The sequence below is a fragment of the Hemicordylus capensis genome, chromosome 4 (genome assembly GCF_027244095.1).
Source record: "Hemicordylus capensis ecotype Gifberg chromosome 4, rHemCap1.1.pri, whole genome shotgun sequence".
Taxonomy (NCBI): Eukaryota; Metazoa; Chordata; class Lepidosauria; order Squamata; family Cordylidae; genus Hemicordylus; species Hemicordylus capensis.
In genome coordinates this window covers 279,881,639-279,906,957 of record NC_069660.1, presented here as the reverse complement: position 1 = coordinate 279,906,957, position 25,319 = coordinate 279,881,639, and the positions used below count along the sequence as shown (strand labels likewise).

The 25,319-nt window shown below is 43.7% G+C and overlaps 1 protein-coding gene across 5 annotated transcripts in view; it reads right to left on the bottom strand.

Moving 5' to 3' along the window:
* Positions 1-839: 839 nt before the first annotated feature.
* The window catches only part of LOC128323551 (Y+L amino acid transporter 2-like), a 56,797-nt gene continuing 32,317 nt past the window's right edge, over positions 840-25,319 (bottom strand). For 4 of the 5 annotated variants that reach the window (XM_053246882.1, XM_053246880.1, XM_053246881.1 and 1 more), the window contains 8 exons: positions 20,829-20,954; positions 19,147-19,291; positions 17,645-17,768; positions 11,088-11,191; positions 5,715-5,811; positions 3,669-3,818; positions 3,265-3,448; positions 840-2,559 (listed from right to left, as the gene is read on the bottom strand). In XM_053246882.1, coding sequence (XP_053102857.1) covers positions 2,471-2,559; positions 3,265-3,448; positions 3,669-3,818; positions 5,715-5,811; positions 11,088-11,191; positions 17,645-17,768; positions 19,147-19,291; positions 20,829-20,954 — 1,019 coding nt within the window. In that variant the 3' untranslated portion in view covers positions 840-2,470. Of the gene's footprint in view, positions 2,560-3,264; positions 3,449-3,668; positions 3,819-5,714; positions 5,812-11,087; positions 11,192-17,644; positions 17,769-19,146; positions 19,292-20,828; positions 20,955-25,319 lie in introns of those variants that run through there. The other variant, XM_053246884.1, reaches the window with a different exon arrangement.

Here is a 25,319-nt window from a genome sequence, read left to right as displayed (position 1 = left end):
GTGCATGCACCATTGTGCCAGCATGCGGAGTCTGGCTTGGTAGCTAGCTGACTGCCTAGCCTTGAGCCCAGAGGTGAAGTTGCTGGCCTGGCTGGGGAGAGCAGGCTGGGTGATCTGTAGGGAGGAGGACAGAGGGCTGTGTGTGTGTGTGTGGTGAACCTAACCAGGAGATGAATCTACAATAAAGAAGCAGGGGCCTTGAGAACTCTACACCTGGACAACAGACTGAGCAGACATACAACTCACCTGGTCATCAGCTTCACAGAGGTGAACTGTATTTATTATCCAATTTTTATCAAAATATTTATTTAACATATTTCTGTACCATATACCATCTATACCACAACAACATATTTCTATGATATGCAAATATAATACCAATATATGAAAATTTTATACAAAGTGGAGACTTTTGGGAGACTTTCTTGGTGGAAAGAGTCCCCTATTTCCACTTCTTTGGGGATGAATATCGACTTCTTTCAGCACCTGGACCTAGCTGGAGATCTGAAAGTGAGTGGCTTGGAGTTGCCATATGTTACATTTGTGGACCAGTGATACCGACTTCTTTCCCACTGATCTCATCTAATCTATAAACCCAGATTCTGTAGCTCCCTTCTGAAGCAGCATGAATGAGGCAGTGGTGGATAATGTGGGATTACAAACATGACAAATATTATTGGATGCCACACTGATGTCACTGATAACAAATATCTGAATATGCAAATATTCAGGGAGTCTTCAGCAAAAGAGAATATTTAGAAGAAAATCTATTGCAGCCTTTACCCAAAACAACTCTTTGATCTTCATGAGTGTTTTGTGTGTGATGTTTTGAGGCAAAATTGGCAAAAGAAAATTCAATTTATTTTAAATCCAAGTTTACTCAAAAACTGACACGTATTTACAGATCACCTTTTTCCTTCTCGGCGTGCACTTGTTTTGTAACATAAAATGCTTTGACTGGGACTAAAAATGTTGATTGTTTTACAGCAGATTTCACGTATGCTTCATGCACTTAACTACAAGTATTTGCTTATTCAGAGGGGAAACTGGTACTTATTTGGCATAGATAGGACAGGAGCTCCTTTACCTCTATAGAGGCATGTCTCATTGCAGTTAAAGGGGCAACTTAAGCTTGGTATGTTGACCAAAGACATCCTGCTCTGTTCCTCTTGCCATTTAAAATGTCTCCTCCAAACTGCATCCTGTAGCCCTTCAGTAACCTTTAGTATTCTGCTGCAAGAGGCATCAGCAGCTCCCCACTAAATGAAGTAAACAGTCCCTATCCCCTGTAAGGGGCTAGGACAAAAGTGCAGGGGTTATCATGCCAGTGGCAGCTGTCATAACAGTTCTAAATCTAAAGTTGGATATAAACACCGATACAAGAGGGAAGGTACTATTGCAGTCCTTCCAGACAGTAATAAACTGCACAATGTGAGATGCTTGCACCCATGCTCTAAGTGAGCGTTTGTTCACTCTCCAGTGAAACCAGACTGTTTTCATTGCTACTTTTTTGGCCAGTGGGGGAAAGGGTGTTATTCTTGGAAAGCAAGAGCTGGCTAGGAGGAGGCACTGCAAATATCAGGCAATGTCCCTACTTAGCATATGAACAAATTGTAAGATCCTGATGGGAAATAGGACAGAAGCCTGTGGAGGGTGAGTGAGTGCTCGCTTAGAACTTGCACGCAAGCTTCCCACATTACCCAGTTTATTACTGTCTGGAAGGACCCAAAGTAGCTCTTCACCCAAAGCTATGATTCATTGGCACAATGTTGCTCCTCATAAGTCCCTTACAGATGTTCAAAACAGGCACAACAAAGATGAATGGAGGAGTGGCACCGTCGTGGCATGTTCTGTCCCTGACCTATGCACATTGAAGAGATACAGAACCTAGGAATCCTGGAAAGAGCTGGATATGAATAGGCTTTCTCCAGACACTCAAACAAATGTACTTCATATCTGCAAGAGACTATAGATTCAAACTGTATATAGCTATTATATGACTCACTGAATAAAATGAAATGATTTACATGCTGCTTCAAAAACATGTACACTCCTTGGAGGTAAAATTGCTTCCTTCATCCACCCTTTTGAGTGAGGCTGGAAATGTGTATGTTTACAGTTTCTTTTCATGACATCACTTTACATTTTTCTTCCCAGACTTCTGCTTTTCATTGGACACATTGAAACACTATTATAATAAGCTTAAAAACCTAGCACTTGTTAAGTGCTTGCTTCTATAGAACACACTTTATGTTTACCAAAACAGTGTACAATTGCCAGCTATTGAATTGGCCAAGTAAATTTTCATAAACTGGTAATTTGACAGAGAAAAGGCTAATAATGTAGCACGGATTAAAATACATCAAAATGATGCACAGTACAGTTGCACATGCTTTGGCATGGCCCAAGAACGCAAAGGAGTATTGCCAGCTACATGAATACAGCAAGTGCAGAATCTGTCAGCAGGACTCTACTTGGCTTTGGTTTCTTGTGACTCTGTTGCATCCAGGTCTGTCAGACAGCAATAGAACAGCATCTGAATAAACTTTGTGATTGTAACTGCAAGATAAAATAGGCGCAGAAATTAAATAATGTCAAAGTGGTAACTCCCCTCATTCAACTTTGTACAATGCTGAAAGCTTCATTTGTATGGCTTATGCAATATTCCTCCTGAAGCTCCACCTTTCCTGTTAAACCTTTAGTCCCAGGGGTGGCCCAAGGTATTGTGGCTCCTGAGGCGAGGCACCAATGCCACACTGCGCCACGCACCTGGTAAAGGTCGCCTGCATTTCAAAACCAGCCCTTGCAAGCTTTGTTTTGTTTTGCAGGGGATGGGGAAGGTTGCCAATGGCCTCTTCACATGCTTCTTGCAAGCTTTATAAGGAGTGTGAGAAGAGAAACTTCTTGCAGAGTTTGCAAGGGTCAGGTCAGTCCTGAAGAACTGCTCTGAAGGCAGCAGCTGGGGGCATCTCATGGCCCTGCTGGTGACCTAATTATCCGCCACCCGAGGCAACAGCTGTAACTTGCCTCATGAAAGGGCCGCCCCTGCTTAGTTCCCCGACTCTGCTGTAAGGAAGTCCAAGTATATGCGACTGAAACAACTGCATATTAAACTTACACACACACACGCACACCATTTTCTCCTGCCTCCATTTCCCTTCATAAAGCTCCATGTACATGGATGGAGCAACATAATGAACAAATAATTATGGCGTAGTCTTTATAATCTGTACTTTTAAATAAATGAAAACTTGTGTTGCTTACCAGAAAGCCACTGAAGACATCGAGGCCGCATTTCAGCTGGTAAATAGACTCCCAAAAAATAAACAGGAATTCCAGAGAGTGCTATACCAATTCCAATAATGGAATTGATTGTATCACTGTAGAGAGGGACCATGACTAGGAAAAGGGTGCATAAGCAGTACACTATGGGGAAGAAAAGGCTGAGCTGCAAATACAAAAGAAAAAAAGAAAAGAATGCAGGTTAGTTAAAAGAATAGCATGACCTGACATATCAGAAATTGATATCTGGAGAATATGTTCCGTTTGCTTTGAGTAGAAATTGTGACTTTAAAATATAATTGCCAACACATTCTTAATAGGAAATTTACAATGCATGCACACACATACACACTTTTAATGCTTTAATTATGTAGTTTGCTACTTACTTTAATGGGCCGTGGCCTGTCTGGCTGGGTGTATCTTAAGTATATTAATCCTGCAATTGATAACCCAACAAACAACCAATAGCTGAAGCAATAGTAATTAATCAGGAGAAAGACATCTTCCACAAGGAGATAAATCAAGGTCATTAAACCCTACAGATAGAAATACAAAAGGTGAAGTATAAAGGAAGGGGCAGAAATCCTTACATATTCTCAATAAATCTAATAGTCTATACACAGCATTCTTTGCTTAAACCGTAATACTAAATTCCTGAAAATATCTTTCATTTACTATTGAGCTTTTCAAATCCTATACAAAACACACCTGGATTTCCAACCACATCTTGCAAGAACTGACCTTTGTTTCTTTTTTGTTCACTTATGTCTTAATTTACTTCCTTTTTCTATTGTTGCATGACATTGTGTGACATGGCTATAGTTGCCCTAATCCTGTATGAAAGATCTACATGCTGAATCAGATTCCGTGTGCAGATCCCCTCAATAGATCAGAATACACATGCATCACAGGGACACCCATATCCTGTGACTGGATTTCTACACCTAGCGGTTAGGGTGGGAGCCTGCACAGTTCAGAACCCTGGATCAAGAAGTACATGCACAGCGCCCAGCAGATGGCGAGTGGAGCTGGATGTGAATGTACATTCAGATACAGTCTAGCTGATATGATCCCTATCAGCATGACATGGAAGGACGTGAGCATCCTTATCTACTTTCAAAAGGCCACTACACACGATACTGTGTGTGTGTTGCTAGTTGTATGCAGCAAGACAGAGGCCGACATCCAAACAAAACACTTGCGCAATGAACAAAGTTGTGCTAGGACAAGAAGATTGGGTAGTTGTGCCACACGACTACACTCTTGGGTAAAGGTGCCCTGGAAAACATATGGGGTGTGTCACAAGCGCAGACATGATTGTGCTAGTGCAACACTAGTCTGGAACACAACTAGCTAGAGCAACAGGCTTGTGCAAGCACAACACCCTTGTACAAGCGCAACATTAGTCAGGACGCTGCTCAGTGTTCTTAGGGTTGGTAAGGGCAAGGTTTGCTTGCTTGGCTCAGTTCATGCAGCATTAGCCATGATCGAGCATATGACTCGTTCTCACGGCCACCTCTACCTGGGCTAGTGCTGGTCATGAGAACCGCTAGGGTTGGTCCCAATCCTGGCACTCCGCTGGGTAGCCTGGGTTTTTTTACCTGGGCTAAAAGTGAGGGGGGGGAGGGTGCGTGAGCATGCTCCCTCCTCCCTCACTGCCCAGTAGGGGTGTGCACAGAACTGGCTGGCCCAGTTTGGTTCGAATCCAAACCAGACTGGGCCAGTTCGGTCCGGCACCCCTTCGAACCCCCCGGTTCGGTTTGGGGGGGTTCGCGGACCTTTAAATAAATAAATAAATAAATAAATAAATAAATAAATACCCCCTCCCCCTGCCGGCCTCCCTTGCAGCCCAAACTGGCTCATTCAGCTGGCTCTTTGGCCCATTCGGGCCTTCCCCCTCCAGCGCAGCAGCCATTTTGGAGGCCGCCATGCCTGCATTTGGCCTCTGTGTGACCCAGGCCATGCAGAGGCCAATTGTGCAGGCGCGGTGACTTCCAAAATGGCTGCTGTGTGGGAGGGGAAAGGCTCGAACAGGCCAAAGAGCCGGCCTAAGGGGGATGGTTCAGTTCGACCCCGAACCTTCGAACCGAACAGGTTAGATGTCGAACACGTGGAACATCAAACCTGTTCACACATCCCTACTGCCCTGTAGTGTGGAAGCTTGGACTGTCAATAGCCCAAGTTTCCATATTGCTGGGCGGAAGGAGTGCCCGGCAGTGGGAAAATCCCCATATGCTCTGTGTGAGGAGCACGGCGCATTGTGGAATGCAAGAGGAGCCAGCACACACACCAGTTGTGTGGAGCCTGAGAGCAGCTCCTGCCTCCCCGCTGGCCTCCCCAGCCCCACCCGAAGTGGTCGTGTGGACAACCTTAAAGAGTAACAATGCTAAAAGTACCCACATTTCGCTTTCTTACATCTTGCCATCACTTACATTAAAAAGAAGAGCAGGAACAGGTGTGAAACATTTTATATGAATCAAACTCAGGCTATCAGGGAGGTGACCTTCTCTGGCTCCAACATAAAAAAGCCTAGCACAAGGTTAAAAAAAAAAAAGCAGGGGGACAGGCATCAGTGCACAATACTTTTATTTTCTAATGGGTCACTGACAAGGGTCTACAAAATCAATCTGTTACATTTTAACCCGGGGCTGGCTCTACCATGAAGCAGGCGAGGGCCTGCAGAGAAAGGTGTTTCTCTGCCCTTCAGAGAAAAAAATAACCCTTCAGAGAAAAGTTATTTTAAAACACAGCTCTAATATGTATCCCAATGGAAGCTTTTTGCCAATGAAACCGTCACTGTGGAAGGGATCCCTGACTGAGATCAGGACCAGGGAAAAGGAAAGGGATTAAAGCCTCCCTTCCCCTGCTCCCTGCCACGGTCTCCAAAGTTTCCTAAAGAAATAGAGGTCAAATCATATGATGATTTAGCTCATAGTGGCCATTTTGAACTGTGCTGCATATTATTTTAAAACACAGCCAGAAAGTTGTGGCTCTATCCATGGATTCACACAGTTCACACACAATGGTTCTCTACACAAATTGTATCCCGGGGTACAGTTTTAGAACATCTATTCATTACAGCAACACTGGTGTTCTGATGCTGCACTTTATAAAGGCGTAAGCCTTGTACATTCTGCAATGTGGGAACAACTGTCACATCATTGCTAGTGCCAGATGAACATAAGAACAGCCCTGCTGGATCAGGCCCAAGGCCACCATCCTGTTTCACACAGTGGCCCACCAGATGCTGCTGGAAGCCACAGGCAGGAGTTGAGGGCATTCCCTCTCACCTGCTGTTACTCCCCTGCAACTGGTACTCGGAGGCATCCTGCCTTTGAGGCTGGAGGTGACCTATAGCCCTCCAACTAGTAGCCGATGATAGACCTCTCCTCCATGAAGTTATCCAAACCCCTCTTAAAGCCATGCAGGTTGTTGACTGTCACCACATCTTGTGGCAGAGAATTCCACAAGTTGATTATGCGTTGTGAAACAAATGGTGCCCAGTGCTTTCCCCCTTTCCTTCCTAATACATAAGTAAGGAAGGGGGAGAGATTTGAAGGAAGAAAGGAATTGGGGTATGATTTTAATGGAGGGGGGGGAGAGAAAGGGTGGTGGTGGAGGAGGATCCACTTGGTGCTCCGCTTCAGGTAGCAAAACATCACGGGTCCACACTGTTTCTTCCAAGAGACTGAGGTAGTGCTCAGGGTTCCCCACATTTTAGCTTCACAGCCACCTTGTGAGATAACTTAGGCTGGGAGATGGTAACTGGCTGAAGGCCACTCAGTGAGCTTCATGGCTGAATGAGGATTTAACTTGGGTCTCCACAGTTGGGGCTGCCTGAAGGGCAAGAGAGAGGGGGGGATGCCTAAGGCCCCATGCTCACAGGGGCCCCATGCTGCAGCTCAGCAACAGGGATTCTTACAATATAGATTCTATACCGGTGGCGGGGGGTCGGGGTGGGGGTAAGGGTGGCTGTACAAGCTAGAGATAGCCCTAATAGGGTGGCTCAACATTGTCAAGATTTGCTGGAATAAACTAAATAAATAAATAAATAAAACGGTGATTCATCGTAGTACCCCCACAAACTAGTCTTGCCCTGGGCCCCATGAAAATTAGCGTTGGCCCTGTCCACAGTCTTAATGCACCAACCACCACGACCACCCCTTTCTGTGGCATGAGAAATTCCCATATACTCCATCCACTGACTTTATCTGATCCCAGTACTCAAACATGACTGGAACTGCAGCCATACATCCAAATGACACTGATAATATTGGAGCTGGCCTTTATTCACTGCTATCTAGAAGAAATGGGGCTTAAAAATAAGCTGGTATACTATCTCATTGTGCTAGACATATAGGAACATAGGAAGCTGCCATATACTGAGTCAGACTATTGGTCTATGTATCTCAGTATTGTCTTCACAGACTGGCAGCGGCTTCTCCAAGGTTGCAGGCAGGAATCTCTCTCAGCCCTATCTTGGAGAAGCCAGGGAGGGAACTTGAAACCTGCTCTTCCCAGAGCGGCTTCATCCCCTGAGGGGAATATCTTGCAGTGCTCACACATCAAGTCTCCCATTCATATGCAACCAGGGCAGACCCTGCTTAGCTATGGGGACAAGTCATGCTTGCTACCACAGGACCAGCTCTCCTCTATAGTGGGATGTGGAGGGAATCGGAAGATGTGCTCACGTGTCTCCGTGAAGGCTTTACAAATTACTGTGTGGCTGGGGGTGCAATTCTTGGCTTTTTGCAGTCTGTTATGCTGTAGAGCAAAGAATAATGAACTCTGTCTTTCCCTCCCTTTGTGCTGGGAGTCCTTACACAATTTGCAAGAGGTGCCAATGAGTAGTTTATAATGTTTACTCTTATAAAGGTAAGGTGTGCTGTCAAGTCAATTTCAACTCCTGGTGCCCACAGAGGCCAGTGGTTTTCTTTGGTAGAATACAGGAGGGGTTTACCATTGCCTCCTCCCACGCAGTATGAGACGATGCCTTTCAGCATCTTCCTATATCGCTGCTGCCCGATATAGTACCAATGGGGATTTGCACTGGCAACCTTCTGCTTGTTAGTCAAGCATTTCCCTGCTGTGGCACTTAATATTGAACCAAAAAGAAAAGGGCTTAGTGCAGCATGCTTGGTGACATGGTGGAGCTAACATGTGGCAGTAAAGGTTTTCCAGAGATGCATTACTAAATCAGACCACCAGGTGTCATTGTGACTGGAGTACTTTCCACGCTCACAGTTTAATCCAAGACACACCCATGACTGTATACTGCAATCAAGTACAGAATTACTTATTTCCCTTTTTAAACATTACAATGGAGTGTTTACCTCTGAAAATATCTGAGAATTTCCCCTAAATTTTATTGCAGTGACATTCTGTTGCATTTCTTGCAGTGGCTCGATTGCCATGAGGCACCTTTTAACGTGATGATTCTCTTTATTTAGCAGTGGGAGAGTAACTGGCCTTATCCACCCCCAGCACAGTACCTCCAGTGACTGTTGCTGGTGTCTGTCTTATGTTTCTTCTTAGATTGTGAGCCCTTTGGGGACAGGGTTCCATATTCTTCATTTATTATTTCTCTGTGTAAAACACCCTGAGCCAATTTTGGAAGGGTGTTTAGAAATCAAATGAATGAATGAATGAATGAATGAATGAATAAAAGCCATATTTAAAAACTATATTTTTTAAAAAGCCATATTGGAGGGGCAGGATATAAATATTTTAAATGAATGAATGAATGAATATTTCTAATCTCAAACTTTCTAAATGGTTGTGGAGACACTGCAAAAGCTGCCAAATGTGCAACTGCTTCTGGTGCCTTCTTGATGGTTCTTAGAAAATGGCAATTGCTTCTTGAATATCATCCTGGAATTGAGCTGTGAGCAGAAATATCTACAGTGGCACGACATACTACAAACACAGCACCCGGACTAAGTATGCAGCAGACTTCCAAGGCATCCTGAGCTCAAGTTGCAAATGGAGGGTCTGGCTCCCACTTAGGACTAACTGAGAGACATGAATCCCTTTCTAGAAAAGTTGTGATTTATTGTGCTCTCTCTCACACTTGCTGTGTTTGCCTGCTGGGTGCTTTAGCCTCCTGTCTTGGGAAGAAGGGGAGAAAGAACCCCCAACCCCCAGCTGACGAACAAAATGCTCACTGTTGGGAGTGGCTAGAAACATCATGTTCTAGTGGGCAAGTGCTTTGTTGCCAGCTAGCTGTGGGAGGAGGGTGAGGTGGTGCCCAGTGGGAGGGGTGAGGGGACATCATGGTGCCCCCAGACTACATTTGTCCCTCACCCTTTTCCAATAGTGGCTTCGCCCTTGTGTGTGTGAGAAAGAGAGAGAGAGAGAGAGAGAGAGAGAGGATTTCTAAATGTGGCCCCCATAAGCTAGGTGTTGGCCTTTGCTTCAGGCCTGTGGGCATGGCATAGGAGGACTAGGCCCTGCCTATGCTTAAAGAAACTCTAAAGAAAGAAGGGAGAGAAGCCCTGTTCAGGCATGATAAAAAATGCGGGATACTGTTCCTGACCCCCAAGAGTGCCCTTGCAAGCCCCTCCCCACACTGATGGGCTCTGAAGTTCTGGCCCCTACTGTCCAAGTTTTGTGTTTGCAGAAAGATTCTTCCAGTGCTTTGGGACATTGGGGTATCCCAGCATACTGATCACAGGCAGCATCTGTGCACAAATCTCTGCAGACAAATACTATAACCACAGACAGTGGGGGTGCAGCTTCAAAATGCATCAGTGTGGGAGTGCGGCTTGCAAACATGCTCTCAGGGATGCTGTATGTGAGTGCACATTCCCCAGTTGTGATGCCTGAACAGAGTGGAAGGAGGATCATCTTGGGTGGAGAGCTGGCCTTGTGGTAGCAAGCATGACTTGTCCCCTTAGCTAAGCAGGGTCTGCCCTGCTTGCATATGGATGGGAGACTTGATGTGTGAGCACTGCAAGATATTCCCCTTAGGGGATGGAGCCTCTCTGGGAAGAGCATCTAGGTTCCAAATTCCCTCCCTGGCAGCATCTCCAAGATAGGACTGAGAGGGATTCCTGCCTGCACCCTTGGAGAAGCCACTGCCAGTCTGTGAAGTCAATACTGAGCTAGATAGACCAATGGTCTGAGCAGTATATGGCAGCTTCCTATGTTCCTATGTTATTTCTGGGGAAGAAATATATATTGATTATGGAATATATATATTCCTTAATATATTGATTAAGGAAGAAACACCTTGATTAAGGTGACAGTGAATTACAATATATAGGAAATGTAAAGGGAGGGGGAGGCATGGGCAGTTCTTCTTTGAACCAAGGTTATTTGCTCTGCATATATTATTTAATTACAGGGCATTGCTGAGAATGCCAGCCTTCTTCTTGGCCTTGGGCATGGCTGCCATTGCTGGGAGGAACAGAGGAGAGCAGATTGTCTCTGCAGTACCAATGGAGGGAGTTTGCAGATGGAGCGCAGACTTTGAGCAGGAGGGACTTGGATCTTTTTTTCTGGGAGTTGTGTGGGCAGTTTTCATTTGGGTGCTGAAGGATGATGGGAGTTGTAGTCCAGAAACATTTGGGGACCCAAGTTTGAGAATCTCTGATCTATACAATTAAATCATATGATTACTGCCATTTTAAATTTCCCTGCTTTTTTTTTTTTTTGAGCAAATCTTCTCCCCATATCGCTTGTAAGAGGCAGTGACAAAACACAGCTGTACGATGCATGAGTGTGATGCATTATTCCGTTAAATGTCTTGTGACAAAATGCTCCTGACTTCACCTGCACAGTGCTAGCTTCTGAACGCCTCATACCTGGAAGCTGCAATAATTGATGAGTTTAATCCTCCATAACAAGACATCGCCACCGCAATAGGGATGATCCATTTAGCATGGCTAAGAGCTTCATTACCAAACGTCTGCAAGAGGAAAAAACCAAGGGCCCATTCAGTTAGTTTCAGCCAACTGTTATGGAAAGTTACCGCTCAAGCACAAAGCCTCTTTTTGACAACAAGGATCACCATTGTCTTGAAAAAGCCTTCTAAAAAGCCAGGCTAATTATATTTGATTTATCCATAACATGCAACTAAATTGCCAGTTAGTGGGAGATCAAGCAATGACAAGAGAAAGTGAAACAAATTCCTGTATTAAAAGAATCACCACAATCCAGCAACAGGATTGTTTTTCACTGCAGTGGGACTTTGTGAACCCTCTTAAATGGCATGCTAGATAGCAAAAGGGATTAAGATTCTGTAGCTGGTTCTGCAATATATAAGACAGGTTCACATGATTCTAATTAGGGTAGGAGTAATGCTCAGGGTAGGAGAACCAGGGGCACTCCCGATTTCTGCTTCTGAATGGCGGTAGGAGGAGAGGAAAGGAGAGGTGGGAGCTGGGTAGGATGGAGCTGGGTAGGCGGGAGCTTGGGAGGTGGGAGCTGGGTAGGACGGGCACCCAACCAGCTCCTGCCCCTCACACAATCACTCTCCCCTCCTCCTACCTTGTGATTAGGGTTTACACAATCATCGATTGAGAGTGTGCCTGGCTCTCCTACCCTGACTGGCTGCTCCTCCTACCTAGATGACAAGGACCATGTGTGAATGAGCCTACACAGAAGTGATACAGGGAGCACTCCTCCATCCCTTGGAAACAATCAATAACAGAAATATATAAAACATATACAAGAAAAACAGGCGCTCACATGTCCAACCCACAAAGACATCTGTATGCCCCAGAGCAATAACTGCACACCTCAGGAGTACTATCACTCTCTGTTTGATGACAGAGGCTGGGAGAGTGCTCAGATGATAAAGGAAGACAAGGCCTTAATAAAATCCACAAGCTCCATCTCCTGACTCTGCCAATTTTAGCAAACTTATGGCTCCCCTGTAGCTAAGAGGGCTGCCACCAAAAGGTAAGGAGGTCGGACCTCTCCACCCAACCCCCTGTAACTTGAGCACTGGATTCCAGGGGATAACAGGAGTAGCACAAGTACGAAGAGTTACAAAGGGGGCAACTGACAGAGATGTGTAATAATTCATCTCTTCATGTTCAAGGGTTACATGAAGCCAGTAACCACAGATGCACAACTACATCAAATATAACCTCTACTCTGGACATTGTACATTTGATCCTCAGAGATAGGATAGTGGGGGATCTCTGTGTGTGTGTGTGTGTGTGTGTGTGTGTGTGTGTGTGTGTGTGTGTGTGTGTTTCTTAATATCTTTTTATAGAAGAGGAAGAAAAGAAAGATAAAAGTAATTTCACAATTAGCAGTTCTTAGACATCTCATAATTACATACATCAATCGGGAGGTCCAACAGCCCTCTGTTCTCCACTTTCCAAAAAACACCCACCCACACAAATCCGCCCTTGCCAAGAATTATAAAAACAAACAAAGAAAAAAACAAAACACAGAAATACCACTTTAATTAGCCGTGTATTCTAGAAAGAAAAACCAAATCTTAGATGAGGGTGTTGACTCTGTGCTAAATTGTAAATTATGAAAGGCTTTCGAATGGAAATAACAGTATTCCATAAGTAAGCAGTAACCTTAGCCATAGAGGCATATTCCCATAATTTTAATAACCACTCATCTACCGTCGGGGTTATATATGTTGTCTCCATTTAGCCACATATAAGGTCCAGGCTGCAGTAATCATATACAAAGACAGCTCCAAATACTTAGTAGGAATATAGGATTTAGTCATGTTTAACAAAACAAAAAAACAAAACCTCTGGAGAGTAAGGAAAATTTATGTTTAAAAGATAGTGGGGATCTGTGATTATTGGGGTTGCTCAGTAATAGAGCATCTGCTTTGCATGCAGAAGGTCCCCAGCTGGTGGCATCTCTAGGTTAGGCTGGGGAAGACTCCTGCTTGAAACTTTGGAGAACCACTGCCAGTTAGTGTGGGCTGTAAACAATGCTGAGCTAGATGGACCAATGGGCTGATTCCATATAAGGCAGCTTCCTATGTTCCTATGCTATGAGGCACAACTTCTCCCCCAAACATACCTCCTGCCACCCAAACTTACCTCCTGCACTTCTTATTTGGGCCAATAGAGGGAGTACTGTTCCTTCCTCTCTCACTCAGTGCCACAGATGAAACTAGCCACGTGGGCTAATCAACTTGGCATGGATTCCCTTATATATACTTTGAACCTGTTCAAAAATACACTTTTCCCCAAGGTGTCTGTCATAACCTGCCTGCCTAAGGTTGCTGCCTGGCCTCCTAACTGATCTCTTGCTTTCCTTTAACTTTAATCTGGCCTCTTCAGTGGCCTCTGCAGAAAGTCTTTGCAGAACTGGCAGCCAGACCTGGCAACTACTGGAGGTGTCAGCATCACCAGCCTAGCTACTTCTTTGCTTTCAGATTAGAACGTACTCCCAAGCACTGGCTTTTGGCTTGTCTTCCACTCCTAGTTTCTGTTGGACACTCAGCTTTGTCTCTTGGCTTCAGTGTCAGTGTGGATTCCCAGCTTGCTTCCTGACTCCGGATCCTCGGAGTCTCGCCTCTGGTCCTATGCTTGGCCCTCCCAGTCTTAACTATGGGTTCCAACCTACCCTCCAGCAGCTGCCCACAATGCAGCACTGACAATGGCATGCACGATCCCGGTCCCCCCTGCTACCACATACTCCATGTCGCACTGGAATAATGCTTGCTTGATTGTGAGTACCAGTGGTCGAGCCACCTGACTTCTGCAGTCTATAACATAAGAATTCCATTTCTCATACTTGGGTTGCAGTGCTGGGTCACTGCCTTTCACCACTTGAGGCGAACAGCAGATCGGTGCCCTACCCTTCACTGGACCCACCCTTGGCAGCTGATGCTGCCCCACCCCTTTGCTATCCCCACTGTAATATATAGCTAGGAATAGCGTTGCATTCTCTCAGGCTACTACAGGGGGCAGCTGAGTGCACCCTGCAACTCTTTCACTATTTTATTTATTTATTTATTTATTTATTTATTTATTTATTTACACAGTAAGACAGGTGTTATTGACTGGTTTGTTTTATCCAGACATCGAGTCCTTCCCAAGGACCTGGGATGGCTGAATTTTATTGTCAATGTTGTTGCTGTTATAGATATCGTCGCAGAATATAGGCTGTCCCCAGTAGGGTTGCTTTTTGTAATTGGCTGATGGTGATTTCTGTGGCCCCTATGGTGTTGAGGTGCTCTTCAAGGTCTTTTGGAACTGCACCCAGGGCGCCAATTACACTGGGATTATTTTGGTCTTCTTCTGCCACAGCCTTTCAATTTCAATTTGTAGATCTTTGTATTTTGTGATTTTTGCTGTTTCTTTTTCTTCTATTCTGCTATCCCCTGGTATTGCTATGTCAATTATTTTCACTTGTTCTTCTTTCTTCTCAACTACAGTTATATCTGGTGTATTGTGTGGCAGAGGTTTGTCTGTTTGTAATCGGAAGTCCCATAATATTTTTGCATCTTCATTTTCTTCAACTTTTTCAATTTTATGGTCCCACCAATCTTTGGCTGCAGGTAGCTTGTATTTTTTGCAGATGTTCCAGTGTATCATCCTTGCTTCCTTGTCATGCCTTTGTTTGCAGTCAGTCTGTGCGATCTCTTTACAAAGGCGGCACTTGCTGTTTGTTGTGGATTTTTCTACTGTTGCTCTTATTACATTTGTTCTTAGTGCCTGTTCTTGTGCAGCCAGTATTAAACCTTCTGTTTCTTTCTTCAAGTTGCCATTCTTAAGCCATTGCCAGGTCTTGGTGAGGTCTGATTTTCCACTTATATTGTGCAAATATTGATCACGCAGTGGCTTATTTTTCCATTTTTCTGCTCGGTTCTTGACTTGTTCTTTCTTGTAGGCCTGCTTTGTTTCATTGGTGTTTAATAGTTTCTCATTATTGACCATTTGAAGTGCATCTTCTTCACTGTCCTTGATATATTCTTCAAGGCCTCTTTTCTCCTCCTCTACTGTTTGATGGACTTGCAGCATTCCTCTTCCACCTGAGCTGCGAGGGAGGTATAGCCTATCTATATCACTGTGGGGGTGCAGAGCATGATTGATGGTCATTATTTTCCTGGTCTTACGATCTAGCGTCTCTAGCGCTTTCTGGGTCCAGTCTATTATTCCTGCAGTGTATCTGATAACAGGTATAGCCCAGGTGTTTATGGCTTGTCTGGTGTTCCCGCCATTGAGTTTGGACTTGAGGATTTTTCTAACTCTCCTGATGTATTCACTTCCCATTTTTCTTTTAACTTCAGCATGTGCAATGTTATCAGCCTGGAGAATGCCCAAGTATTTTTAATGTTCTTTCTTCTTCTTCTTCTTCTTCTTCTTCTTCTTCTTCTTCTTATTATTATTATTATTATTATTACATTTATATCCCGCTCTTCCTCCAAGGAGCCCTGAGCGGTGTACTACATACTTGAGTTTCTCTTTCACAACAACCCTGTGAAGTAGGTTAGGCTGAGAGAGAAGTGATTGGCCCAGAGTCACCCAGCAAGTTTTATGGCTGAATGGAGGTTTGAACTCGGGTCTCCCCGGTCCTAGTCCAGCACTCTAACCACTACACCACGCTGGCTATTTACAGGAATCTATGTTTGTTCTCAATATCAAATGCTGTCTGTTCCTAAAAAGTCAGAACATAATACCCAACCCTCACTGGCTCCACTCCCCCACCTCACAAGCCCAGAAGCCACCTCTCCTCCAGCCGCCAGCTTCAGTGGCTGGAGTGCACTGCTGCTGGCTGTTTGCAGGGCTTGCGCGAGCATGGCGCATGCTTCCAGCAGCAGTGGTGGTGGTGGCAGCAGCTGGCCTCTCCATCGCCACTCTGCTGCTAAACCACCAGCAGCTCTTTCCTTCCCTCCCTCCCGCTGTCTCTCTCTTCCCTCCAGCAACAAACCTGACCAGAGATAAGACAAATTTAACTGGAGGGAGGAGAGCAACAGCAGGGGAGAGAGAAAGGGAAAGAGCTGCTACTGGAGAGAGAAATTGGGAAAGACGTATCATAAAAAGTAGCCCTTTTTGTCTGTTATGATTTAATGTGTTGTGTGTTTTTACTGTATGTTTTAATCCTCTGTTGTGAGCCGCCCAGAGAACAATGTTTTTATATATATATATATATATATATATATATATATATATATATATATAAATAAAATAATTATTTTTAATTATATTATTATTATTTATTTACACAGTCAGACAGGTGTTATTGACTGGTTTGTTTTATCCAGACATCGAGTCCTTCCCAAGGACCTGGGATGCCAGAATTTTATTGTCAATGTTGTTGCTGTTGTTATAGATATCGTTGCAGAATATAGGCTGTTTCCAGTAAAGCTGCTTTTTGTAATTGGCTGATGGTGATTTCTGTGGCCCCTATGGTGTTGAGGTGCTCTTCAAGGTCTTTTGGAACTGCACCCAGGGCGCCAATTACCACTGGGATTATTTGGGTCTTCTTCTGCCACAGCCTTTCAATTTCAATTTGTAGATCTTTGTATTTGGTGATTTTTTCTATTTCTTTTTCTTCTATTCTGCTATCCCCTGGTATTGCTGTGTCGATTATATTGACTTGTTTTTCTTTCTTCTCGACTACAGTTATATCTGGTGTATTGTGTGGCAGAGGTTTGTCTGTTCGTAATCGGAAGTCCCATAATATTTTTGCATCTTCATTTTCTTCAACTTTTTCGATTTTATGGTCCCACCAACGTTTGGCTACAGATAGCTTGTATTTTTTGCAGATGTTCCAGTGTATCATCCCTGCTACCTTGTCATGCCTTTGTTTGTAGTCAGTCTGTGCGATCTTTTTACAACAGCTGATTAGGTGGTCCACGGTTTCATCTGCTTCTTTACAAAGGCGGCACTTGCTGTTTATTATTATTATTATTATTATTTTATTTTATTAAACAACGCAGTGCAAGCAGCTGGCAATGATGGCCTGCCTCAGCTGCTAAAGCTGGTGGCAAGGGGAAGAGGGCAGGGTGTGGGCTTGTGAAGTGGGCTGGGGCCACTGAGGGACTGGGGTGTAAGGAGGGAAGATAGGTAGTGCAGCAGGACTGAGGTGGGGTGGCAACAGCAGAGGCAGGTGAGGCAATACCTGCAGCAGGGGCAGGAGGCCTGGGTGGGTTGCTTGCCCGTGCTGCCCCCTGCTGGCCTCCCCAGCTGTGGGCGTTGCCTCCCCCGGCTTCATGGTGGAGCCATCCCTGTTGGGAAGAATTCAACAAGTTTTGCTTCTTCTCCTTGACTTAGGGAGTTTGCTGCAAGATAGTTTGAAAATCCTGATCAACAGGGAGTTTAGGTTGATGCAAAGCTGTGTTGGGGAAGGTCCTTTACCAGCATTCTATGCACTGTTCCACCACACGCAACAATTGATTGCTAACTAATTAGGACTTGCAACTCACCACAGCCACAGCATCGCTCACTAAGAGAGCCGGCATGTCCAACACAACATAGTAGGCGACATTAGTCAGCAGGTAAATGATTGTCACAATTGGCATTGAAACTGCAATGGAAAGTGGCAGGTTCCTGCAGGGGGAGATAAAACCGCATAGCATAGTATTAGCAGTGGAGCTAAAGGTACATCAAACAGATGGGGGCAATATAAAAAGCTAGTAATTTGTACAGGCATCTTTCCACATATGAGGGCTATGGAAGTGAAGTTTATAAACCCAGTCCCTCTGGGAATCATGATTAATGCCAAGCCAAGCCAGTACTGCTGGGGTCTATGATTTAGATAAGATTTCTAAGATCATGGCTTAGCCATATATCATGGCTTATAGTTCAAGCCTAGGGTGGATCACACAGTTCCTAACAGCTGCTACTACTATTACTACTATTTATATACGGCTTTTCAACAAAAAGGTTCTCAGAGCAGTTTATATAGAAAATAATAATAATAATAATAGTAATAATTTAATATTTTCAGATTTCTAATATTATATAAGCCACCTAATGGTGCCGTGGGGAAATGACTTGCCTAGCAAGCTAGAGGTTGCTGGTTTGAATCCCTGCTGGTAAACACCTATATTGGGCAGGAGCGATTTAGGAAGGTGCTGAAAGGCATAATCTCATCTTGCATGGGAGGAGGCAATAGCAAACTATTTGAAGTATTCTTACCTGTATTCTACCAAAGAAAACCACATGGCTCTGTGGTCGCCAGGAATCAGCACCGACTTGAGGGCACAACTTTACCTTTAATATTACATATGATATTAATGTTTTATCAAATGTAAGACCTTCAATTATGTAAAGGTAAAGTGTGCCATCGAGTCGGTGTTGACTTCGGAAATAGTAGTTATTTTTTGTTTTCCCTTTTTGAAAGGTATATTATATAAGGTGTATTATATTTTTAAAAAGTTTTTTTGAAAAGGCTAACACATTCGTTTTCAGCATAAATGTCTGCAGACTAGAGTCCACTCTGTCTGTGGACTCCAGTCCACAAAAGCTTATGTTGAAACACACTCCTTATTCTTTTGAAACTCAGTCCCAGCTGGGCTGTATCATGTGTTTCTCAGAAATGTGGCGATTGGCCCTCAGAGTCATGCATCTGAGTGCTTTGAAGAAATAGGCTGTGTTTGCATGCATAGTAATCACAATCTTGGGTGAACCAGAGCCAACCTTTTGTATGCAATTGATCACAGGAAGTAAATGTGCAATGTGCAAACAGCTACCTTGGTCACCTGGAGCCATTTTGAGACCATTGAGGTGATGGTGTCCCGATTTGCTAGTCTCTACAACTATAAAATGTCGTTCATACATGCAGTAATTTTTTAAAAAAAACCATCAACCTACTAAGGGGGGGAAATGAGGAACAAATATGTAATGTGAGAAATGATCTTTTGATATTTCTAGAAAACTGGAGCACCGTAATGCAAGGATTCTGTCTTCTAAGACATGCAGATACCTTTCTGGGTTTTTCATTTCTTCAGTAACAAAATTCAGCGTGTCCCATCCAGAGTAGGAAAAGAGAGCGGAGTAAAGAGCAAGTGCAATGAATCCTGCATCTGTGGTTGAACCTTCAAATGGTTCCTTTAGGTTTTCAGTTTCTCCTGTAGAATATTCAAAACCTACATGTATTTATATACATAACAGATTATGTATACAAAACAGGGCACATCCAGAATGTTCACCATGTGTAAATTATGGATCAAAGTAACCCCATGTTGCCTTTATCAAGGTTGACCCATAGGCTACTTCTGCTGTATCTTTTGCACATTTGTCCACTTTTGCCAGCAGCTTGTATGCAAGAATTGTCTACAGCAAAGAAAGAAACTTGCAGAAGATCAGTTCCACTTCTTTGAAAAGCGAGATCTACTTTTGGGGTCACCTTCGACATATCCACTGATCTGCAATCTCTTCCATGCATTTCCTATAACTGTTATGCCATTCACACAGGTAGCCAGCTCTAATCTACAGTTAAGTATGGAAAAGGGCTACCAAAAGTAAAAATGAACTTGATCCACATCAAAAATACACATGAGAATCTGGGCTTCAAAAGGCCTCCAGTTGTCTAGCATCATGTATGTAATTTTGATAAATACACAATATGCTTTTACTCTGTGTCCATATTTATTGAATACATTTTTGAAAAGTTTCTTAGGTAATAGAGATTACCAAATATTTGGTGCATCACATGGAACTGACGTTTCAGGAGAAACTAGATGCTGATGCAGACAATCTATAGGATAATTTGTTCTATGAAGAACAATAATCTGGAGCAAGTGGTTACTGGATTACAGCCACAACGCTGGTTCACATGGTAGTTTCAGTCACTCTAAGTTCTCTGCATGATCACCCACATGCAAGTACTGTGATGTGAATGAGTTGCACATAAATACAGTGGCTGACATGCTATGACATGTTGCGTTTGTGTAAACTTAACTTTGCACAGTTGCAAAAGAGTGCTTTTGTGCTAAACTGAAGAATTGTGCAAATACAGTTGTATAATTGATGGCTATTGAAAATAATGGCCATCAGTTGCACAACTGTGATTGTGTAATTCTTGCAGTTAGTGCAACCGTGCTCTTGTGCAACTGCATGAACATTACATTTACTACACACACATAAAAATGTGCAGTATGACAACTAGTGGCCAGTACAATGCTCAGCCTAACACCAGCATTTATCTTCTGCTGGGGCTGCTGTGCATGTAATATCTAGCTCCAGTGGAGTTGCACAAGAACACAATTGCATACAATTCAGAAATGCATGCCTTCACATGCACTACAGAGTCTCCATTGTTTTCAATGACAGGGAGCATTTCCGAGTCGCTGTGTAGCTGCACTCTTGAGCAGCTTCTCCAGGGCTAGATTTTATGTGTGCAGCAGCCCCGAAGGAAATGCTGGCATTATGCTGCACATCATGTTAGCCACGGTGCAGAGAATTCCATGATAGTAGAAACTATTGCAAGTGTAACCATGTATCCCTGGTTCGTTAGAGAACCATTCTCCACATGGTTGCATACCTGGGGATGGTTGGTGCTGAGGGGGGAAAATATCTGCCAAAAATTGTGTATGAATTGGTCTACAGCTACCTTGATATGTTGCTCAGTTTTGATAGTATTTGCACATAGAAGTATATTCTTACCTTGGCTAATTTTATAAAGACCCACAGCTATTACCATAATAAGGGCCATAACTTTTGCATATGTGAAAAGGTCTTGTACTCTGGTCCCCCACTTCACATTGACACAGTTAATAAATGTCAGGGAGCCTAATGAGAAAATGGGATACAAAGAAGATAAGTATCAAAAGTGGGATCTGAGTTACTTGAAGTAGTTCCATTAACAGTACATTAAAAAAAAAACAACCCAACAGAGTGTAATAAGGACAGGAGCAAACATCAGAGTTCTCTAAATACATACCAAATAGGATTGCTATATTTTCATATTATGCAAATTAGCTTGCAAATAATTTGCATATTATGCAAAATGAACTGATGCACTGTCCTGTTGGCTTGTATTTGCTCTGGATATCTACCAACAATAATTGGGGAGGATCTCTTTACCTGACCATTACCTGAACATTAAACACCCTGACTTTATATCCCAACACTTCCTAACATACAAGTTCAGTTTTTAACCTTGTCTGGTTAGCTGTGTGCAATACTGTCATGGATTCCTCATCAACTTCAAACTACCACCCCACTCCATTTTCCAATTCCTCAATAAGTTATTCACTGGTGAATAAATATGCTAATTTAAATATGCTATTTATTGGTGAAGTTGAAGATACCAGATAAGATTGATGAAGATACCAAATCAAAAGCTCATGTGGAGGAGCAGTGCTGAGTGCATTTTCATCACCACTAAATTCTACAACTGACCCTTCAAAACTAGCGCTCGTGATTAAGGCTTTCATGTTTGAGCTTTGTCATGGTCGCCATTTACATCCTGAGACAAGTACATAAAATGTAACACCAAAATGACTCCTTTTGGTTAAGAATACTAGTATAAGGGACAGGGAGAATTCATGATGGCTTAAAACAAAATTTAAAAATACACAAAAACAAAACAATATCCATAGAAAATAGATGAAGACTACACTAAGTTTGAGATGTTAATAGCACTAATAGAACAAACAAACAAACAAAAACCACACACTGAGCTTTTCAGTTAAGGCTACAGTCCTATACACACTTACTTAGCAGATATTCTGATCGAAACCAATGTTACTTACTTCTAAGTAGGCATGCATAGAATGGATTGTACTATAAAGCCAAAAACCTTAAACATTACAGCCTAGGTAGCAGTGATTTACATCAAAAGCAAGCTGTCCTCTCAGCTGCCCTCTAGGGATCGATCCCCTGCTGACAAAAACCAAAGGCAACATTCCTCAGGGGGATGACTTATTGTGAACCTCTTCTAGCCAGTCTCCTGTGTTTTACATGCCTCTATGGTTAAGCAGAATAGTGACCGCACATTTTGCTCCTTAACTCTGCTTCTACAAGGGCTAGAGCTTAGCTTCCCCCCCCCTTTTTTTTTTTTTAAGAAAGCTGGGAATCTGGGCAAGCAATTGGACTACCCAGGCACCAGGAAACATGCTTAAAATCCGGTAAATACCTGGAAATCTGGGGAAGATGGCAACCTTAACCCAAACACAGTTTTGCAAGTTGAAGCAAATCATTTTAAACCAAAGTGGGGCAAAGCCATTTCAAGCCTGATGCTGCCTCCTGACTGCATTAGATGGAATGAAGAGATATTAGAGAGAGAGAAATTCTGTCTGAACTTCAATAAGGTAAATATTGATTTGTAAATTATCTTCTTTATGGCTAGCTCTGCACTTTCCAAACATGCCTGAACAGCTTTGACAACTCCAGAGGGGAAAAGCCTTACATTCAGATAAGATTTTTAATACTAAAGCAGCACTTCTACTCTGTGCAGACCTCTGCTACACCAAATGGATAGTGCTGGATCCGAGCGGCTTGGGTTCAAGTCCTACCTCTGACACAAATAATTGCATGGGCAAACCACTCTTCCTTAACCCTCAATTTATCATTTATTTATTTGTTATTTATTTATTTAAAATATTTCTATACCACCCCAAACCTGCATCTCTGGGTGGTTTACAATGAAAAATTTCCCATCAGTAAAGTGAAGATGATCAATTATCTATTCCACAGGGCTGTTGTGAAGAAGAACAACAAAGGGCCTGTTTACATATTATATTTTTAGATCTACTCCTGGTAATTTGTAAGGGTCTAATTAAAAATGTAAATTATGAATGGGATGCACAAGTGCTGGAAAACACACGCATTGTACAGGTGTGTTTCTCAGAGCACTGGTTTGGCAGAGGGGTGTTGAGAGCACATGTGTTGTTGTGTACCGTGTACAATGGTCCATCACCAAAAGCATTTTTGCAAACTAAGTAGACAGTTGCAGACCATGCATTTCCAGTGCAAGAGAATGAGCATTTCAAGGAGAATATCACATACAGTTTCAAAAGAGAGTTTAAAAAAGAGTGTGAAGAGTGCAGCAGGGTTCATCACTTTGTCATGAACCCGCCTTTTACTATCTTCTGGAGAGGTTCGGTTTCAGGACCGGGCTTTCTCTGTGGCCGCCCCAGGGCTTTGGAATATGCTCCCTGCTGAAATAAGAGCATCTCCTCTCCTTCTCTGTCTGTTTTCAGGAAGAACCTCAAGACTCTCCTGTTCTCGCAAGCTTTTAATTAGAATTAATTTTAATAATTTTAATAAGTTGTTTTATATTGTTTTTATTGTGTTTTATCTATTTTAATCTGTGATTTTTAATAATGAAATTTGTACACCGCCTAGAGATGTACATATCAAGTAGTATAAAAATATAATAAATAAATAAATAAGCAAGCAAGCAAGCAAGCAAGCAAGCGTTCTTTATCCAAATTTTGCCATAGGCAATAAAGGTGCAGAAAAATGAAACCCTTGTCTAAGTAATCCTAACAAGCGGTAGATCCACATGGTGATTGACAAAAGGGTGCCTCTGACATTTGTGGAGGCACCTGCCAAATCGCAGTTTGATATCAGAGTAACATGGAATAAGTAGCACCCCACATGCTGTGTTCATTCAAACTCTGATACAGATTATAATCACTGTGCTATGTTTTAGTGAAGGGCTGCACAGCTTATGACTCCACAAATGGAATGTGGCAAACCACCCAGCAATGGCAGCTGGTGCAGGCACCGTTGGGGGCGGGGACAGCGGGAGGCACCTTTAAGTGTCAATTAGTAGGTGCTTACCTTCAGTACTGCCACACTGAGAGCTCTTCCCAGCAGTGCCGCACCGCCCAGCACCTGCTGCAACAGAGGATCGGCTCTGCCACTCAGCTGGCCTCTCCACATGCATGGAGTCCATTTGTTGGTCACACAAATGGCCTCTGCCAGCTGACTGGTGGAGACAATCTTCCGTCACGGTGGGTGCTGGGTAGCTCGCCACTTATGGGAGAGCTTTCTAGCACGGTGGTATAGGAGGCAAGCACCTACTAATTTACACTCAAAGGTGTCTCCTGCCACCACCACCCTGCAGCGGCTGCCACTGCCAGCCAGGTATTGTGGCCTGTTAGAGGCCTGACATCTTTGTAGCTTTCAGGATGAATAGTTGCAGGTGGGGAGGATTTGGGGCGAGAGGAAATAGTCAAGCCCCTCGCCCTGTGAGCTAGATTGGCTCTAGGAGTGCTTTTGTTTGTTTGCTTGACTCAAAAGGAAGACTTACTGTGTTAGGCCTGAATTAATGGCGAGTGAAGCGGGTGTTCTCAAACCTGGATCCCCAGATGTTACTGGACAACAACTCCCATCACCCCCAGTCACAATGGCCTGTTTGATAACCCTGGCTTAATGCAACATAATAGGTTCATTCTCACAATCCTCATTGGAGTAGGGCCCAGCCAGGATAGGAGAGGCATGTGCGTGCCTGACTGGTGGCCATGTGTTTCCAAGGATCAAGATAGGAGGAGGGGAGAATGATTGTGTGGAGCTGGGAGCTGGGTAGGATGGTTTTTCGCCCACCCTTAATGAAAGGCTGGGGATAGCATGTGTGTTGGCCTCCTGGTTGATCATGTGGTAGCAGGAGGAGAGCTGGTCTTGTGGTAGCAAGCATGACTTGTCCCCTTAGCTAAGCAGGGTCCGCCCTGCTTGCATATGGATGGGAGACTTGATGTGTGAGCACTGTAAGATATTCCCCTCAGGGGATGGAGCTGCTCTGGGAAGAGCAGAAGGTTCCAAGTTCCCTCCCTGGCATCTCCAAGATAGGGCTGAGATAGATCCCTGCCTGAAACCTTGGAGAAGCCGCTGCCAGTCTGTGTAGACAATACTGAACTAGATAGACCAATGGTCTCACTCAGTATATGGCAGCTTCCTATGTTCCTATACAACCACTCTCTCCTCCTCCGACCTTGATCCTTGGAAACACATGACCACCAGTCAGGAGTGCATATAGCTCCCCTACCCTGGCTGGGTGCTCTTCCTATCGCCAATGTTGATCATGAGAACGAACCTAATGTCTGGCCCTAGTATTGGGGGCTGTAAAGCTAGATCGTACCAGGCTCCAACCAACCTGCCCTGATTCTGCCCCTAACTAACCCATCCAATTCCATCCTGGCTCCAGCT